This window comes from Calliphora vicina, chromosome 3 (assembly GCF_958450345.1).
Source record: "Calliphora vicina chromosome 3, idCalVici1.1, whole genome shotgun sequence".
NCBI lineage: Eukaryota > Metazoa > Arthropoda > Insecta > Diptera > Calliphoridae > Calliphora > Calliphora vicina.
In genome coordinates, this window is record NC_088782.1 from 124,210,840 (window position 1) to 124,232,445 (window position 21,606).

Consider the following 21,606-nt stretch of genomic DNA (forward strand, 5'->3'; position numbering starts at 1 on the left):
CTTTACTATGATATATAATTTATTTTTAAGTTATGCAATATTGTTTTATTAGAGACTAATCAAAAGTTTACTTTTAAAATCGTTATATTTACAGAAAAAGTGGGCGTGGCAAAAATGTTATTTTCTTGTAATAATCTCCATGCTCCCTTCTATATAATGCCAAATAAATTTTGTCAATATCCCTCAAAATAAGTGAGTTAGGTTAAAATAAGTAAAATTGTTATGTGGACAATTTTCCCATTTTATGGGTTTTTAAACACAAAGTTTGTCTTTTCATAACCTTCTTAATGCTAAACCGTTTGAAACGAAATTTCGCAACACGTTAGAGCAAGAAGAGAGCTTTCTGCTGCTGAAAGAACAAGCCTGAAAGCATTTATACTTTTCAAACTATACAAGTTTTTAAACTAAATGCTATAATTTCACAAAGTGGGCGTGGCAGTGGGCGTTAAAATTTCTCTTTAAAATGAAGCTCCACTTTCATTCTACCCAATGCAAAAGAAATCTTGTTAATATCTCTTAAAATACTTGAGTTATAACCAAAATTGTAAAATAAATATTGGAAAAATCACTTGCTACTCGATTCTGTTGACCTATTACTGGGACAAATTTTTCAACATCAATTTTTGCAAATTTTTGGCGCAATTAATTTCATACTAACAAAGGCCATGTTTAACCGCTTATAACTCAGCCACATGGTAAGCTATTGTAATGAAACTTGGCACAAAGAATCTACAAGACTAAATCTTTATGATAAAAAAATAAAATTTATGCCACGCCCACTTTTTCTTATAAATAAAACTATTTGAAAAGTAACATTTTGATTTGTCTTTAATAAAGCACTATTGCATACAATGAAAATAAATTGTACATCATAGTAAAGTCCATCTTCCCCTCTATCCAACACAATAAAAATCCTTTCATTATCTTTTAAAATAAGCGAGTTATATTGAAATAAGTAAAATAGTTACATAGACCATTTTTCCTTAAAATGGGAAAATTGTCCGTATAACTATTTTACTTATTATAGCCTAACTCTCTTATTTTGAAGGATATTGACAAGATTTATGATGCATTGGGTAGAAGGGAAGGTGGGCTTTACTATGATGTACATTTTTTTCTCATTGTATATCCAATATTGCTTTATAAGAGACAAATCAAAATGTTAGGTTTAAAATCGTTTTATTTATAAGAAAAAGTAGGCGTGGCACAAATTTTATTTTCTTGATGTAAAGTCCTAGTCTTGGAGATTCTTCGTGCCAAATTTCATTGTAATAACTTGACATTTGGCCATGTTATAAGCTTTTAAACTTGGCCTTTGTAAGTATGAAAATGTAGCAAAAATTTCCAAAAATTTCTGTTGAAAAATTTGTCCCAGTAACAGGTCAACAGAATCGAGTAGCAAGTGATTTGTTCAATATGTATTTTACAATTTTGGTTATAACTCGTGTATTTGAAGAGATATTAACAAGATTTCTTTTGCATTGTGTAAAATGAAAGTGGAGCTTCTTTTTTTAAAAAAATGTTAACTCCCACTGCCACGCCCACTTTGTGAAATAATGGCATATATTTTAAAAACTCGTACAGTTTAAAAGGTATGGAAGTTTTCGAGTTTATTCTGTTGGCAATAGAAAGTTCTCTTCTTGCTCTAATGTGTTGATAAATTTCGTTTGAAATGGTTTAGCATTAAGAAAGTTATGAAAAGGCAAACTTAATGTTTAATAAACCTTGAAATGGGAAAATTGTCCGTACAACTATTTTACTTATTTTAACCTAACTTACTTATTTTAAGAGATATTAACAAGATTTCTTTTGCATTGGGTAGAATTAAAGTGGAGCTTCTTTTTAAAATAAAATTTTAATGTCCACTGCCACACCCACTTTGTGAAATTATAGCATTTATTACATTATTATTATAAAAACACGTATAGTTTAAAAAGTATGTAAGTTTTCAAGTTTATTCTGTTGGCAATAGAAAGTTCTCTTCTTGCACTAACGTGTTGCGAAATTTCCTTGAAAATGGTTTAGCATTAAGAAAGTTTTGCAAAGGCAAACTTAATGTTTAAAAAACCTTGAAATGGGAAAATTGTCCGTACAACTATTTTACTAATTTTAACCTAACTCACTTATTTTGAGGCATATTGACAAGATTTATGATGCATTGGATAGATGGGAAGATGGGCTTTACTATGATATATAATTTATTTTTAAGTTATGCAATATTGTTTTATTAGAGACAAATCAAAAGTTTACTTTTTAAATCGTTATATTTACAGAAAAAGTGGGCGTGGCAAAAATTTTATTTTCTTGTAATAATCTCCATGCTCCCTTCTATATAAGCCAAATAAATTTTGTCAATATCCCTCAAAATAAGTGAGTTAGGTTAAAATAAGTAAAATTGTTATGTGGACAATTTTCCCATTTTATGGGTTTTTAAACACAAAGTTTGTCTTTTCATAACTTTCTTAATGCTAAACCATTTGAAACGAAATTTCGCAACACGTTAGAGGAAGAAGAGGGCTTTCTATTGCTGAAAGAATAAACCTGAAACCATTTATACTTTTCAAACTATACAAGTTTTTAAACTAAATGCTATAATTTCACAAAGTGGGCGTGGCAGTGGGCGTTAAAATTTCTCTTTAAAATGAAGCTCCACTTTCATTCTACCCAATGCAAAAGAAATCTTGTTAATATCTCTTAAAATAAAGGAGTTATAACCAATATTGTAAAATACATATTGAACAAATCACTTGCTACTCGATTCTGTTGACCTGTTATTGGGACAAATTTTTCAACGTAAATTTTTGCAAATTTTTGGCGCAATTAATTTCATACTAACAAAGGCCAAGTTTAAAAGCTTATAGCTCAGCCAAGTATCAAGCTATTATAATGAAACTTGGCTCGCAGAATCTACAAGATTGGAACTTTATGATAAAAAAATAAAATTTGTGCCACGCCCACTTTTTCTTATAATTAAAACTATTTTAAAACTAACATTTTGATTTGTCTCCAATAAAGCAATATTGCATACAATGAAAATAAATTGTATATCATAGTAAAGCCCACCTTCACTTCTATCCAATACAAGATAAATTTTGTCAATATCTCTCAAAATAACGGAGTTATGTAAAAATTAGTAAAATAGTTATACAGACAATTTTCCCATTTTAAGGGAAACTGGTCTATGTAACTATTTTACTCATTTCAATATAACTTGCTTATTTTAAAAGATAATGAAAGGATTTTTATTGTGTTGGATAGAGGGGAAGGTGGACTTTACTATGATGTATCATTTATTTTCATTGTATGCAATATTGCTTTATTAGAGACTAATCAAAATGTTAGTTTTAAAATAGTGTTAATTATAAGAAAAAGTGGGCGTGGCACAAATTCTATTTTTTTATTATAAAGTCCATGTCTTGAAGATTCCTTGTGCCAAACTTCATTATAATAGCTACACATTTGACCGAGTTACAAGCTGTTAAACTTGGCCTTTGTTAGTATGAAAATGATGCAAAATTTTGCCAAAAATTTTTGTTAAAATTTTTTCTTAGTAACAGGTCAACAGAATCGAGTAGCAAGTAAATTGTACAATATTTATTTTATATTTTTGGGTATAACTCGAGTATTATAGAAGATATTAACAAGATTTCTTTTGCATTGGATAGAATGAAAGTGGAGCTACTTTTTAAGGTAGAATTCTAACGCCCACTGCCACGCCCACTTTGCGAAATTATAGCATTTAGTTTAAAAACTCTTATAGTCTTTAAACTATAGATGATTTTCGAATTATTTTTTGTCAGTACTAAAGTACTCCTCTTTAACTAATCATGTGACAAATTTGAATTTAAATTCTTGATTATTAGGAAAGTTATGAACAGGCAAACTTTGTGTTTAAAAACCCAAAAAAGGGGAAAATTGTCTGTATAAGTATTTTACTTATTTTAACATAACTCACTTATTTTGAGAGATATTGATAAGATTTATTTTACATGAGATAGAATGGACGATAGGCTCTACTATGATATACAACTTATTTTCAATGTATAAAATATTGCTTTAGTAGAGATAAATCAAAAGTTTACTTTTAATATCGTTTAATTTATAAGTAAAATTGGGCGTGGCATAAATTTTATTTTCTTATTATAAAGTAGTGGTCTTGAAGATGCGTCAAGCCAAGTTTCATTACAATAGCTTTAATTTTGGCCGCGTAATAAGCTATTACACTTGTCCTTTGTAAGTAAGAACATGGGGTTGGTGTCTGTACTTAGTGTCTTTGAAAAATTATGTGGAATTTTAACAAATTGTGGATTTTTAATTTTAGAAAATATAAAAAAAATTTTTTTTTTTTTTGATTTTTGCTAAATTATTTGGTAACTCCACCATTTTAAATTTAATTCACTTGATTTTTTGTTAAAGATCATGTTTGTGATTGAAGAACTGTTTTGTTTTTGCTATTTTGTTTATAACTGTTATTTATGAAAGGTTTACAATGGTTTTTGGTTTATTTATAAAACCATGAATATAGACAATGTTTGTATTACAAAATTTTGTTTCTAAAGTTGTCACTTGTGTTAGCAAACTGTTTTTCATTGTAGAGGAAATATTTTTATTTTTTTTGAGAAAAATTATAATTTTAAATCATAAAATTAACCAAAATTTAAAATGTCTAACATTGATGCAGAGATTTTCCAAGTTCCTAACTCAACAAAATCATAAAGAAATAAAAAGAATAACATGGTTGTTTTTTTGTAGGATTTTTAAAAAAATTGTTTTTTTATTTTATTTAAGAAAATAAAATTGGAAATTGTTTTTTTTTTGTGGTTTTTTTTGTATGTTTTTTTGTAGTTTTTTGTTTTTTTTTTCATTATTAATAATAAAATTGTTTCTATACAAACTTAAATGTGGTAATAATAATAGTAAACTTAAAGCATAAAACTTAAAATTAAATAATAATAATAATAAAAATATAATTAAATACATAAAAAACAAAAAATTAAAAAAAAAACAAAACATAAAATTTAATAATAATAATAATATTAAGAAAAAAGTTATTTTTAAAAATAATAGTTAAAAATAGAAATATTTGCCACTTTTTTCTTTATTTTTTAAATTAAATGGAAAAAAAATATAATTTTTTTTGTAGTTAAATAAATTTTAAACTCGCAGAGTTTTTTGTTTAAATAAATCATCTTTTTTAAAAAATGTTTTTTGTTGGTTTTGTAATAAAAATTTTAACAGGTTTTAGAAACCGAATTTTGTTGTTGTGTTTTTTTTTAGAAAATAAAACTTAAAATTAAAAATTAAATTAAAAGCTAAAAATTTTGTTTAAGTATAGTTGTTGTTGTGGTTTTTTTTGTTTGAAAATCATAAAATTTTTAGCATAAAAACTCAATTTTAATTTAATACATTTATAATTTGTGTGTAATTTTTTTTTTTTTAATTTTTTAAATTTTAATATTTTTAATAATTAATACAAGCTTAAAGTTTAAAAATATTTGTTTGTTGTTGTTTTTTTGTTTTTTAAATAACATTAAATTTATCTTTAAAAAGGACAATTTCTTGTTGTATTTTTTGTTTTAAATTGCATGCATATTGTTATTTTTAATATTACTTTTGTACAATAAATATTTTATAATTTATAGTTGGTTTTCTTTCTTTTCTTTTTATAATTAACAGCAAAAAAAATTTATTTTTTTTTTAAAAAAAAGAAAATTATTTCATAACTTTTCTTTTTTTTTGTCTGTCTGGGTTTAAAATACATATTTTGCCCGCCCCTGTAAATTATAAAGGTTTAAATTTAAGGAAATTGTTTTGAGGATTTTTGTTTTTTTTTAAATAAATAATTAAACCTTTTGTTGTTAAGGGTTTCTCCAAAGACCCTTGGCTTCCAGTTAAATGATTTTCTGTTTTTTTTTTAAATGGTAATTTGTTTGTTTTGTTTGTTGTATTCAGTCTCGATCATTTAAAATTTATGTATTTGTTTCAAAAAAGAAGAACTCTTTAAAAAAGAAAGTTAGCTTTTGTTAAAAGAGAGCTTAAACTGTTTAGAAAAGCTTATGAAAACAAAAATACTGAGTTAGCTCTCTTTTTAAGTAATAAGCTCTCTCTCTAGCTCTCTTTCCCTCTCTAGCTAAACACACTCTTAAAGCAACCCTGTTGTTTAGTTTACACTTACGCCTCTAGCATGACTTTTTGCTGTTGCAGGTTGTTGTTGGTGGTGGTGGTGCTGGCGGCTGCTGTAGTGCTGTTGTTGCTGGAGGTGGCTGTTACTGTGACATCGGCTGAGACCGTGGGATAACGCTGGGCTGCGGTGGCGGCCGCCACTAAAGCTTGCAATTTACTGGGTGGTGGTGTGGGTGACTTTTTGCTTAAATTCAAAGGCTGCTGGGAATCAGCAATGTCCACCTGGAGTTCCAGCAAACGGGGCGGTGTGCTCATTTGTGAGGGTGAGGGCCGTGGCGGTGAGACCGAGGCTGAGGTGGAGTGGGGTGACTGGAAATACTGACAACCTGCTGATGAGTTGGAGGACGTTGAAGACGACGATGATGAGGATGAAGAGGTGGAGGAGGAAGATGAGGAGGAGCCATTACTGCTGGGCGATACCGATTGCTGGCGTTGATTTATCGTGGTGGTGGTGATAACGGAATGTCCGGTCCAGCGTGCCGCTGCAGGGCTGCTGCTGGGCGGTGACGCCAAAGCATTGTTAATGCCTGTTGTCGAGGTGGTGGTGGTGGGGGAATTGCAATTGGAATTGGGTGAGTTGCTGCCATTGTTATACAAATTGTGCATTTGCATTTGATGATGCAAAGGAGCCGGACTGCGGCTACCAGGACCATGGGGAGAGCACACCAGCAAAGAATTGCTGGAGGAGGCCGTCTGCTGGGAATCTCTCATGATATAGTTTTGTATAATATCCGAGCGTTTCATTTGTTCGGGTGTCATGCGTGGCTCGGCCATCAACGATTTGGCCAACACCGAATGGGTGCTGGACAGCGAAGAGGTTTGCTGCTGGCCCATGCTACCAGTATTGGAATTGGTGGGTGTTGGTCGGGTCAAATGCATGTGCAATTGGCTTTGGTGTTGAGCAATGGCTGGCGGTGAGGCGGCCAAGGGTGCTGAGGGGGAATGCGTTGCCTGTGGCACCAATATCACCTGCTGCTGGTTCTGTCCCGTTGAGTTAATAATGCTGGAGTTTGTTGTTACTGCGGGTGGGGGACTTTGGGCGTTTGTATTGAGTTGATGTGTGGGACTACTGCTAGCAGCGGCGGGTAGATTTGAGAGCGGTGTATTTGTTGAACTGCTGGCATCTGCCTCCGTGCACTCATATTCTCGATGCCTTAAGGCTCTGAATTTCTTGTGCGGCTTATAGGCCTCGTCCATTAAGGAGTTGGTGTCGTACAATGGCGGAGCCTGCAACACTCTCTTCAACACCGGCATATCATCCACTATTTGTCGTTTCAAAGTAGCCGAGGAGTTGCTGCTGGCGGACGTTGTGTTGCTGGACGTTGAACTGGCTTGCTGAGCTAAAGGTTGGGGTGACCTCACTGGCGACACGGATACCGAAACCTGAGTATTCGCATTGTTTTGGCCCTGTTCATTGCAGTCCAAGGCATCGTCTACACTGGAGCGGGGACTGGAGCAGGAGGAAGAGCCGCCTGAACTAACATTTTTACTGCACTCGTTCTTCTCATTGCCCGATTCGATGCCCGAGTCGGTGGGTGAGTCCAGCTTGCGATAGCGGTGAGTGCTGTTGGCAGCCGCCGTCAAATGATGATGCAGCTGTTGGTGGGAATGAGCTCTGACAATGGGGGTAATGGTCAAACCGTTTTGTGTTAAATGGGCATGACTGCCCACCACCATATCCAATTCGTTGGTGGAGTCTCCCGACGAACCCGAATTGGCACGATTGCGCAGAGGGCAAGTACCGGACAAGGTGGCTGCCAGCAGGGGAGCAGATGAGGCCAACGAAGATGTTTGCTGTGTGTGCAAATGATTCAAATGATGGTTGACCGTTGAATTTGCTGGTGATGGGTTGGCTGTGGTGGTAGAGGCGGTTTGATATTCCAAATCATTGGACTCTGTGCTGGACACCGAACCCAAAGGACTTTTGGCCTCTACATCCATGCGATGATCCTCCCAGGAATTCGGACTCTTGGACAGAGAGGGCTGTTCATCCTCCATGGACCACATTTGTTGGCGCAACAGCTCTTTGTGTTCCGTGCGAAACACTACCAATTTCTCCGTATGCAAAGTGCTCAAAGTACGCAAATCGGGCATGGTTTCCAGCAGCTTATTCATGAAATCCGGCTGATCGGGACGATTTTGATTGATGATGGTCTGCAGACAACCCTTCAAGCGACTGTACATTTTCTCTATCAATTCAATATTGCGCAAACCCGGCCTATCGGGTGTTATCAATACAATAGCACAGAACAAGCCGATTTCGGCATCTGTTAAATTCATGGAATTCATGCGTTCGGCAAAGTTAAATGTGGAGTCTACTAGGAAACGGGCATTGGCACCATTCTGTATAGCATCGCGTCTCATCACCTGGCCATTCAAGCAGATAATGCTGTTAATGGAATTGTCAAACATGCAGATCAGGCGCACGAACAAAGCATCAAAGAGACCAGCCTTGAGCAGGGTGAATTTGTCGTCTTGTGAAAGCAGCTGGAAGCCGGGTATCATGCCAGCAAAATCAATAACGCCGCGTATAACATGGGCGAAACGCTGAGAGAATTCCTGTTCGGACTGTAGTTCGGGGGCGGGATTAAGAGGACAGGCCTAAAAAGAAATAAAAAGAAAACAAAAAGTTAGAATTGTGATCATTTAAACAAAATCTTATCTTTTAAACAGATTGTTTTACAATATTTTAAAGCGGAAAAACCTTGCATGTTTTAAGGAAATTAATAATACAAATATTAAATAAGTTCACGCGAAGGTCAACAGGAAAAACAATATTTGTTGACGACAACAATACAGAAAAAAAATACTGGTAATTATTGTAAAGAAATATCAATAAAATCATGAAAACCGCACTCACGCCTACAAAATAAAGCAACATTTCAATAAGAAAATAAAAAATGGTTGGGCGTTTAAACTTTTTACATGAAATGTCACAGTGAAGAGCATGGAATGGAGGGGCTGGCTGTAAAGTCAAGGTTAATAAACCCAAAAGTTCAAGGTAGAACTTTTTATTTCATCATATTTTTTCTAGCTTACAACAAAACTATTGCTTTCCGGTATTCTACAAAAAAAAAAAAAAACACAAAACAAAACTACCGCAAAATACACTTAGAAAATAAATGTGACGTCATTTGTTTAAATTTAATAGAACACCACATGCAAAAGTATGAATCTTTTTTATTTTTTTTGAAATAATAGATAAAATTGAAAAACTCAACAGCAAAAAAAAAAAAACTATATAAAATTAACCTTGAAATTTATATAAAAAAAAAAATATACAAAATTCTGGCAGTGTATTTAAATGAACACAACTACACGTGCAGAGTCTCAGGGAAAACAACAACTATTAAGAAATTGTTGTGAACTAATGCCAGAATGCTTTAAAAATAGTAAAACTTAATGAAAACATAGGTTGGTGTGTGTAAGAAAATTATTGAGTTTTTGCATTCTACAGAGCAAAGAGAGAGAGAGAGACCGTTAAATTGTGTTCAGCCTTGGTCAAGTGCAAATTGCCGGTATTGTAAGTGAAATATCAAAGCAACAGCAAAAACAAATAATATAAAGACCGGTATAAAAATATGCAAAGAAAAAAACAAAATTGAATGTGTGAAATTTAAACCGGAAATAGAATTTGTTAGAAAATATCAATTTGAAGGGCTTTCAGAAGAAAAAAAAACATAACATTGCACTAAACTATATAAAATCTTAATAAATTTAAAGAAAACTACAAAATTCTAACAAGATTTATAAAAAAAATTTCTGAATTTTCCCAGTATTTTTTTTTAATACCTATTTAAAAAGATCTTACATGTATTTTGTAACAGAAAACCCAGTATTTACTAAAAGAAAATTACCAGTATTTTTTAAAATAACCTAATATTTATAAAAAAATTGCTATATTTTCTTTAAAACACTGCAGCTTTTAAAATATAATTTTTATTTGTTTAAACCCAAAAAAATTAATAAAATATTAAAAAATTTCCCAGTATTTTTCTATAGAGCTATTTAAAGTAATCTGTTTAACTTCTAAAAAATCTAGAAAAATTCAATAGCTTCAAATGCTTTTTTTGAGAAAAAAATATCCACAATTTTTTTTAAATTTTAATCAGAATTTAAAACAAAAAAATTCCCAATATTTTTCAAAAAATCCCATTAATTAGGAAAAAATTTCCTTAAGTTTTCTTAAGTTATATAAACTATTTGTTATTAATTTGTATATATAAAAACTTTAAAAAATAAGAAAATTATAAAAACTTTCCCAGTATTTTTTTAAATAACAATTTAGAAAGTTCCAAAAAATCTTAGAAAATTCTTTACATTAAACTAATTATATGCAGAAATAAAAATTTCTAGTTTTTTTTTAGGAAACACCTAGTTTATAAAAAAAAAAAATTCCCAGTATTTTTAAAAAATCCCAGTATTTAGGAAAATTTTTCTAAATTTTTTTTAAATGCATTTCAGCTATTCGAAATTAATTTATGTTTATTTAAACTGGAGTTATTAAATAAAATTGTATAAAATTTCCCAGTATTTTTTTATTTTTGAAGCTAAAATGTTTTTAACTTTTTAAAAAAATATGCAAAATGTTGTCTTAAAAACAATACTTTTGATAAGAAAAAAATTACCCAGTATTTCCATTAAATAATACCAGTATTAATTAAAAATAAAAACCAGTATTTTTTAAATTTTAACAGTATTTATAGAAAAATTCTCTTTAATTTTATTAAACCTTTTAAACTTTTAAAATATATTTTTTAATAGAAAAAACCTAAGTTATTAAAAAAATTTGTATAAATTTTCCCAGTATTTCTTTAAATTGCTAGTAAAAGTTACACCACTAACTTGAAAAAAATCTCAAAAAAATTGTTTGATAAAAATACAATTTTTGAGACAAAAATTTCCCAGTATTTCCTTTATTTTTTTCACGTTTACCCTAAAAGGTTTTTTTGTGCTTTACTTTTGTGTTTAATTCTTTGTGATAAACATTTAATATAAAATATATTCTTATTTTTAATTTAGCCAAGGTCAGTTAGAACGTCATTTTTATTGTTGGGATTTTGTGGTGGTATTCAATTTAATATTTGTTGTTGAATTTATTTATGAATATTATTGTTCTATTGTTTAGATACTTTAGTCATCAAGTGGCAACAGTTTAAATAACTTAATTGTTAAATATTTTGTTTAATTTGTAAATATTTACCAAAAGCTATCGAATTATAAAAAATAGGAGAAAAAAATGGTTTAAAAATAAAATATATATTTGTTTTTGAAACAAACAAATAAATATATACTGCAAATGTCACAGTCAAGTACAAGGTTTAAATTTTAATATTTATTAATAATATTTGCTGTTTTAATTAGGGGATTTCGGGGAAAAAATTCAAAAAAAAATTTAATATTTTAGATATTTTATTATTTGTTTAAATATACTGGTATTTTTTTTTCTTCAAATTTGTATAGGAAATTTTTTATCATGTTTTTTTTCTGTTGCTTGTTATTAATAAATAATTTATTTAGTTAGAATGTTATTAATCTTATTTCTTGTTTAAACTTTTATTTATAATGAAATTTGCACATGTCAGAACTGAAACATTATTTTTTTTATTATTTCACTTCATTATTATAAAGAACGCAGCACAGACGACCTTGACGAGTGTTATTTTTTAACCTTGAATTTCGTATCTATACAAAACAAACAATCAAACAGAAACAAAAAAATAACAATAACAAATATTCTCAAAAAAGAATTTAGAACTTTGATACATCAAAAAATAAAATAAATTTAAAAAAAAATAAAAATCATCAAACCGGGGGACTAGTGTTAAGAGGAAATGTGCAACAAAGGGACTTTTTTTAAAAAAAAAAAAAAAAAAGTTTGTCTGGCTTTCAATCACCTTATTTAAATTATTTTAATAGTGTAGCATTAATAAGCAAATTATTTAAATGACAATGTCTAAACGACCTTGCAAAATTGCATATTTACTAATAAATGAGGAAATATATATGTTTTTTCTAGATTCTCTTTAACGTAAGTATTATTATTATTATTATTTATTCACATGACATTTACATTTCTCTATACAACAACAACAAAAAAAAGAGACAGCAACAATAAATTTTTCTATGAGTATTAGAAAATAATCACAATTTAATCAGTTAAAAACAATCACCTACAATTTGCTTTTTAAATTAAACTGAGTCATTTCAAATGCAAAAAAATAAGAATAATAAAAAGAAAAAATTAATTATATCTGTATTACTTATTTAGGAAAAACCTTGTTTTAGTTATTGTAGTTATCTGTGTTTTAAAATAATTTTATTACTAATTATTTTAAACACTGAAGGCTGGCTGTGTTTTGAGATTTTTCAATGAAATGAAAAATCTTGGCTTAAATACAATAATTTCCTGGTTTAAAGACCTTAAACTAACTATAAGCTACAAAAAAATAACACAAACTTTGTGATTAACACCTTTTCAAAAACTCAACTTAAAAAAAAAACATTGAAAATCTAAAGGTTTCTCTTTAAATTAAGAGTTTAAACATTTAAACACACAAATATGTTAATAAGACTACAAATACTAGTTGTTAACCTTGTTTTTTTATTTTTGAAAATAAAAAAAATTAAACCAGAACTCCAAAAAAACTAAAGATTTAAACATAAACGAATTGAAAAATACCCTGCTCAAACAAATATTTGAAAATTTAAAAATTTTTCCCAGATTTTGCAAAAAATAAAGGGAAATTTTAAAAAAATACTGGTATAATTTTTTATGGCAAAATAAAAGATTTTCTCAAGTTTAGCAAATATGCTTAAGAAATTTGTGAAAATTTCCTTAATTTCTATAAATTTTAACTAATTAAAAAATACTGGGAAATTTTTAGAAAATTTTATTTGTTCAAATTAATTTAAAATTTTATTTATTTTAAATCCTACTAAAAATTTATAAAGAAATCCAAAATTTTTTAAAAAATTTAAATATGTATTCCAAAATACTGGGAAAATTTAAAAAAAAATTTCAAATTTAATCAAAATTTTATATAAAAAGATTTCCTAATAAAATCTATTATTTGTAGTAATTTTAAGAATTTTTTTCAAAAATACTGGGAAAAGTTTTTCTTAATTTTTTTTAAAATTAAAAGAATTTATAAAAAAATTGTATATTAAATTTATGCATTTCTTTACTAACAAAAGTTTTGGTTGAATTTACAAACACTAGTTGCAATTTTTAATAAGATTTCTTGAAATACTGGGAAAAAATTTAGGATTTTTTTTAAATTCCTAGATTTCTTATCATATTTCTTAAATATCAAGCTATTTATTAAAACTTTTCATACATTACTGAGGTATTTTGATCTTGTCTAAAATTTGTGCTAGTTTTCAAAATACTGGTTTTAGTTTTTAAAGCTTTTTAGAAAAATACTGGGAAAATTATAGACATTTTCTTAAATTTCTTAAATATAAAGAATTTTTATCAAGATTTGTTATATATTTCTATTGTAAAATATTATTATCTAAAATTTGGGCTGGTTTTCAAAATACTGGTTTTAGTTTTTAATGATTTTTTGAAAAATACTGGTTTAATTTAAGGAATATTATGAAATTTCTCCGATTTTTATGCCTATTTTGGAGTTTTGTTATATTTAAAATATCTTACAGCAAATACAGAATTTTTTAAAAAATACTGGTAAAATTTAGAAAATACTGGGATTTTAAAAAAAATAATGGGAACTTTTAAAATAAAAATTTCAGCTTTTTTCAGATAAAATACGGAAAAATATTGAAAATTGTGACAAAATATTGAAAATACTGATTAAATATTGAAAATAATGGGATTTCCAAAAATACCGGGAACATTTTTTATTTGATTTTAAGCAGATTTTAGCAAATTGCATTTATAGCCCTAACATATTGAAAATATAGAAAATTCTAAAAAAAATATTGAAAATACTGGGTATTCCAAAAAATCTATCTAAATTTAGGGTTACAAATGTTGTTTTTTGTTTTCAAACTTACCAATAATGTGGGCATTGAATAGGAGGGGCATTCACGCGCTCTCTGGCGCATGGCCGCCACCTTTTCTTTTGTAAATTCACAGGTTTCCAAATGAGCTCTCAATACGGCTGACAATAGACGCGGTTGATCATCCAATTCACCGGACAAGGCTCGCTGTTGGCCACGATTCTGTGTTGACTGTTGCATGGCAGCCAAAATGCGAGCCTTTTCACGTTTCGGCACACGACCAAATCGTACCGCTAAAAATAGAGAGAGAAGAAAAAAAATACAAAAATAATTAATAAACATTATAGCAACAGGTGGTTTTTTAAGAAATTATATTTATATATAAACAGCTGAAAAAAAAGGGTATTTTATGTTAAAAGGGGTTGTTGATTTTTTGTTGTTTAAAATAAAAATATTTTGTTTTTGAAGGAAGTTGTAACAGTTTGTTGAGCATGTAAGTAAACAAGGCTTTTATGTGGTTAAGTAGGTCATTGCCTTGTAAATTTATTTATCTTTGCTGCTTACAGCTGTCATTGTTTTTATTAATATTTTTTTTATCTTGTTACACTTTCTCTTTTTGTGGCTTTAAACCCAAAAAAAAAACTATTTTTTTACAAATTATTCACCCACATTTTTTTGGGATTCTTTTTTTTAGTAAAAAGTCACGTTTATTTTGGAAATTTGGTTTAGAAACTCTAGATAAGAGGTCATGACCCAGAAAATTTTTGTGTTAAAGTAGTTTATTTTGTAGATGTTGTTGTTGTGTTTGAGTTACTTTCAATGCTTAAGAGAGAGTGTGTGAGAGAGTGATGATTTTTTTGTTTTGTTAACAAGAAAGAAAGTTTTTTCAAGATCTGTTTTGTGTTTAAGAAGCTGTTTGGTGGTTTTCTTATCAATGCCAAAATGTACTTTAATTTATTTACATTTCATCTTTTTTTTTTATTTGAAATTAAGTAGAGAATTGTTAAGAGTGTGTGTTAATGTTGGTTAATAAATAGTATTTGGGTGTTTAGATTTGTTTAGAAATTGAGGTTGAAAAGAAAGTAAATATTCAAATGTATGTTAAAGCAAAGAATTATTTGGTTCAAGATAGAAAAGGGAGCAGCCTGAAGTTAATAAAAAGAAAAAAAAACTAGATTTACGTCTTTCAAAGGCCGATTTTTCAAAGATAAAAAATAATTATAAAAATGTAATTAATATAATAATATTAATAAATAATAAACAAAATTTTAAATTTTTTAACACAATTTTGAACATTTTTTCTTTAAAATTGAAGAAAAATAAAATATAATTTTTTAGCTAGAGATTTTGTGTTAAAGAAGTTTTTAAAACATTTTTACGCCTTTCTGGCTTTATTATTGACATAATAAAAAAAATTAAAAAAACCTTTGTTTTAAAATGTTTACAACTTTGTTGGTATTATAGCAATATAAATGAAATTTGTTATATTTATACACCTACACAGGGACTTTCATTTTAACTTAAAATAAATTAAAAAACTTGTTAAATAAATCAATAAATAAAAAATGAAATTTCAACAATTTTTTAAATTTTTTCCATCAAATTCTTTGAAATCTTAAACAAATAACAAAATAAAAACCTAACAAAACAAATTCGATAAAAAAAAAGTAAACAAATTCCCCTAGATTTGTTAAATGTATAATTTTTAAATATTCATAACTTTGAAAATAATCAAGAAAATTTAAAGATTTTTTAAATTTTATAACAACATTCACAAGACCTTTCAACTTAAACAAACAATATTAAAAAATCTTAAAAAATATAAAAATTAATTTTAAATGAAATTTCAACAAATTTCCCAAAAAAAATTTTAAGATTTACTTTTATTTAATAAAGATTTTCCAATAATTTTCTTCCACAAAATTTCTCTTTCACACCATAAGCAATTAATATGCAAGTTTTCTAAACAAAAACAAGCTTTAATTACAAGAAAAAAGTGAAATACTAGATTGAAAATAATAGAAAAATAAAATAAAAATAAAATTTTCTATCATTCTTTTAATAATTGATTTAAAATATATAAAGTGAGAGGAAATCTCTCTTTTTATTAAAAACCCAAGAAGAAAAAACAACAAAAAAAGAAACATGCCAAACCAAACTAGCTTTCAAATAACCATCATAGTACTACTGACATACTTTTCTTTACTTTATTTATTTATTTTTTCTTTCTTACTTTCATGCTTGCCATACAAAAGCCGGCTTTTACAATACAAATCAAATACTACAAGAGTTTTTACTATGACTATTTGTTATTACTATGCTGCCATTTAGCTTAAGCAAACAAACCAGGTCAAATGAAAATGAAAACTTGGTTAAAACTGAAATAAAATATAAAAAAAATTGGAGCGCGCTTTTTCAAAATGAAAAAAAAAACAAATTAACCAAACAAGCTGACTGACATACACACAAACATGTTTGAAGACCAGACAACTTTCATGTGGTGGCTTTAAAGAGCTGAAAACATACAGTGTTTAAAAAAAAAGTTGGTCAAAAACGAAAATAAATAAAGAGAAATTTTGGTGTGTGTGTGTTTTTTGTTAAACAAACAAAGAAGTATATAATAACAAAAACAAAAAGAAATATTCATAAATTTTAATCAGTTTGATTAATTTATTAAAAAATAGAGCATTTCTGTTAAACAATGTCAAACACTTGCAATTAAAAGAAAGTTAAAATTTAAAATATTTGAAAAATTTTAATTTTTTAGCACTTTTTTCCCAGCTTCTTAACTTAACAAATAATTGAACTATTTCAACAATTTTCCCAGCAAATAATCTAAAGACTTTAAGCAATTATTGCTAAAAGAATTTTTTATAAAAGCTTTATTAAGAAAAAAGTTGGAAGCTCTTAAAATTGGAAAATTAATTTTTTTTTTAAAAAATGTTGTCCAAATTTCTAAGGCTCATATCTAAAGCAATATTTAAGCTATTTCCTAAATATTGCTAACATAAAATACCAAACACCTCATAATTTAAATCGACAAGTTTTAACCACAAAACTTTATTGTTAATCAAATTACAAGCATTTGATTTTTTTTTTTTTTGAAAAATTTTCAAAAATGTTTAACAAAATTTATAAAAATTTTTAATCATTCTAATTCAAAACTTGAATATAAGTTAAAAGCTGAAGTGGTAATCTAGCCTTACACAAAAAATCAAGCTTCTAGTTTTTATATAAAAAAAGTTATTAATGTTTGAATAAAGAAACTTTCCAGCTTTTTTTTCTTTTTTTAAAGATTTTTAAAAATATTTTCAAAAATTTTAATGAAATCAAAAAAGTTTTATTTATAATAACAAAATTAATGAAAAATCTAATTATTTTTGTAGTTAATTTAAAAAAAAAATATTAAAAAAATTCAAATTTTTAAAACTTCAATTTTATACTTAAGCATATTTTCCTTTACAACTTTAGAATTATAAAATTTATTTAAAAGATTTTTTAATATTTAGAATCTACAAACAATCACATATAAAATATATTAAAATAGTTTTAAAATCTTTGCTTTAAGCTTTCCAAAATTACACTTAATTTCAAGAAATTTTTTTTAATTTTTATATTATTAAAACACTTACGCGCATTGTGATAGTTGACATTGCCTTTTAATATACTTTTTAAAATGGGTAATTCTTCAGCCATTTTTTGTGTGTTTTTTTAAATTGTGTGTGTTAAGAATTTTTTGGTAAATTTTGCGGTTTTCAAAGAGATTTGTGTTTAAATAATTTTATTAAAACATGGGTAAAGATTTTTGTTATTGCATTTTTGGCACAATTTTTTATTACTCTTTCTTTTTAATAAAACTTTTTTTTTCCAAAAAAAATTTCTTTTAATTTTTTTATGTTTAAACAAATTTTTCTTTTGTAATTAAAACAGGTACTTTCTTTTCAAAACAAATTGAATTTTTAGATTCTTAAATTCTTTTTAAAAAATTTTCAGTTTTTTTTTTGTTGCTTTAAAACACTTTTAGTAAAATTTTGTGTTTTTATTTATTTTTTTTTTTTGTTATAAAACAGGAACTTTGAATTACTTTTTGTTTCAGTAAACTTTTGGATTTATTTAATATTTTTTTTAGCGCGTAATCCTCTGGGTGTAAGCGTTAAATCCAAAAATTTCTTTATTCAGTGATTTTAAAAAAACTTTGGTTTGTTGTAGTTATTTGATATTTGCATATTTTCCAAACTTTTTTTTTTTTTTTAAAAAATTCATAAATTATTTTTCATTTCATTCATAAAAATTTTCTTGAGATTTTTATTTTAAATATTTTTGTTTATTTTTTTTTTTTTGTTAACAAATTTTTATTTTTCTATGTTACTCTTTGTAAGGTTTATTCATAACTAAGATTTTTGTATTTATAATTTCATTAAAACCAGCTTTTTTTTACATTTGTTTTATTTTTTAGATGTTGTTGTTTTGTATTTGATTTATTTTTTTTTTCTTTTAAATAAATTTTAGCTTGTGATTATGTCAATGTTGTTGCTCTGTTATTATACTACTAGTAGTGTGTATAAAATATATTTATTATTTCCAATTTGCTTAAAAAAACATGACAAAACTCGACAAGGTCTCGAACGCGACTAACTGTAAATATCTTAAGCACGTTACGAATATACCAAAAAGGTATCAACACTACACATACACTCTCAAAATAACCAAACACAACACAACACGAACGAACACACCAAACACTTCGCACTCCCATTTAAACCACCATCATGTAGTTGGTTGGTTGGTGTGTAGAGAAAACACAAAAAAATACAACAAACTTTGAACAAAACAAAACAGTAAAGCAAAGCACACACAACAAACACACTATTAAGGGTAATTTAATATAGTACTAAGTTAAAAGAGCGAGAGAGCCAGCCAGCCATTTACCGAACCAAAATGTAAACAAACGAAAGAGTCGTGTAATAATAAAAGAGCGAAGCTTAACGAAGCATTAATGCTCTTGCTAAGGTTCTGTTGCAAACATAATGGTGTTTTACTCTTAAAAAAGCTGTTTTTTAGGAAATAGACGACAAGTAATAATAAAAAACTTCTTGGTTAATGACAAATTAAAGGTTTTAATGATTTTTATGTTAAATTTAAAGTAAAATTAAGACAAATTCAACCAAAAAATTAGAAAAATCTTAAGAAAGTTTTGTTTTGTTTTCTTACAATGTAAAATTTTTTGTAAATATTTTTTTAATATTTAAGAAAAACATAAAATAAAGCTAGATTAAAGTTTATTTTGGGGAAAAACTTAGAATTCTTAATTGAATAGTAACAAAGTTATCCAGCAATATAAAAAGTCTGATTGAAAAATGTTCATCATTGCTATTTGCAATTTCCTTTAATAAGGGAGTCTTTGAAATTTGACATTTCTAAAAAATTTGAACATTTTTTATATAAATTAATTCTTTTTATGAATTCCGTTTTATAAATTAATTTTTTTATATAAATTAAAATTCTATAACCAAAATTTAATATTTTTTTTACAAAAATAATAAATTTCATTATTAAATTCAAGATTTAATAAAAGAAAATATAAAATTTTTTACACAAATTTCAAATTTTTCTTAAAAAACTTGAAATTTTCTCATAAAAATTAAAAATTTTGAAATTCGAAATCTATTGTAAAAATTCTAGGAATAAAAATTAATTTTTTTTTTTTAAAAAATTTAAATTTTTTTTATGAAATTTCAAAACTTTTTTTTAAATTTTAATTTTTTTTTTTTAATGTAATTATAAAAATCTAGATTTAATAAAAGAATATTTAAAATTTTTTACACAAATTAATTTTTTTTCATAAAAGCCTTCAACATTTTCTTTTAAAAATTCAAAATCTTAAACTTCAGATTCTGTTGTAAATATACAGAATTATTCTAAAAATCCTATGTATAAAAATTAAATGGGTTTTTAAAAAATTTATATTTTTTTATAAAAATTTCAAGATTTTTTTTTAAATAAAATTTAAAATTATTTATTTTTGAACTTTAAAGTTCTTTAGAAATATTCCAAATTTATTAAAAATACTCCAACTTTATTCGAATTTTAAAAAAATTTCAAAATTTTTTAATACTTTTTTTAATTTCTATTTTTTAAATTTATAAGCAAGAAAAATGTTAATTTATTTGAAATTATATGAAATTTTTATTAAAAATTATAAAATTTATTAAACAAATTTTAATTTCCAAATAAACCTTAAATTTGTAACCAAAACGCCGGCATTTTACTTTATACTTGCTTGAAAAAAAAGAGAAAATAGCTTTCAAAAGAGAGAAAATAAATTTCTCTTTTCCAATAAGTGTTATACTCAAGCTCTTTACATTTCGCTCTATTATTTTGTTTTATACCAAGCTTTTTCTTGCATGAGTTGAAAAGTTTCTACACAAACAAAGCTTTTCACCATGAAAGTTTTGGTATAAGTATAACAGTGTTGTATTTCGTTTAAAGTAAAATAAAGCTTTACAAAAAAAGCTTTTTTCTGTTTTGTATTAGTTCAAAAGCTTTAATGTTAGAATATTAAGTAATTTTATGATTCTACTTTACATGTTAAGAATTTTTAATGATTTTTTTTTGGTGTCATTTTAAAATTGTTTAAACAAATTATAGAAAAAAAAGGTAAAGCCAAACAATCAACCTTGAACTTCAATTGTGTTTTTTCAATAACCAAAAAATCATACTCATTAAAAGCAAATTATTTAATTTAAATAAATTTTTATTTTTTTTTGTTATTTAGGTTTAATTAAATTTGTCCTTTTTGTTGATGAGTCTAAATAAGAGTGTGTGTAAATGTATTTAAAAGTAGAACGAGGGTAAAGTTTATTGCTTTGGTTTGTGTGTGTGATTGTGTAGAGAATTGCCTTGGGTTCAATGACTTAATTTGCTTGATTTGCAAACAGAAATTGTATATGAAAATATCAACAACAACAACAACAACATATTGTAAATTTTTTAAATAAACAAATTGTTTTAAAGTAAATAATTGTTTTTATTAAACATTGAACAAATATGTTTGTATTGTAAAAACAATGTAGGTTCGTTTTTCATTATTTTTATTATTATGTGTGAAATATGAGGTTAATATGTGATCATCAGATATGTTTTAAACATTTAAGGTTAATTTTATGTGTATATGATATACATAATGAGCTGACAAGACTTAAGGACAAATCACAAGTTTAAGTTTTAATGATTTGTTAATGAAATTTGTTAATTTTTTTTTTGAAATTTTCTAGAATTTTCATTAAAATTTTAGGAGTTTTTTACTGAAATTTTTTGATTTGTTTTTATAAATTTTAAAAGGTTAAGTTGTTAGCTTTCAGTTTATGAAAAATCTTGGAAATTGTTTGAAATTTTTTTAAGTTATGAAACTTTGAAAATCTAGGAAAATTCTTAAATTTGTTTGTCTTTTAAAAATTG

General features: G+C 26.5%; 1 protein-coding gene across 4 annotated transcripts in view; it reads right to left on the reverse strand.

The window, feature by feature from the left end:
* Positions 1-4,738: 4,738 nt before the first annotated feature.
* The window catches only part of Eip75B (Ecdysone-induced protein 75B), a 254,158-nt gene continuing 237,290 nt past the window's right edge, over positions 4,739-21,606 (reverse strand). For 3 of the 4 annotated variants that reach the window (XM_065506350.1, XM_065506351.1, XM_065506349.1), the window contains 2 exons: positions 14,203-14,441; positions 4,739-8,784 (listed from right to left, as the gene is read on the reverse strand). In XM_065506350.1, the coding sequence (XP_065362422.1) occupies positions 6,172-8,784; positions 14,203-14,441 (2,852 nt within the window). In that variant the 3' untranslated portion in view covers positions 4,739-6,171. Of the gene's footprint in view, positions 8,785-14,202; positions 14,442-17,780; positions 18,911-21,606 lie in introns of those variants that run through there. The other variant, XM_065506352.1, reaches the window with a different exon arrangement.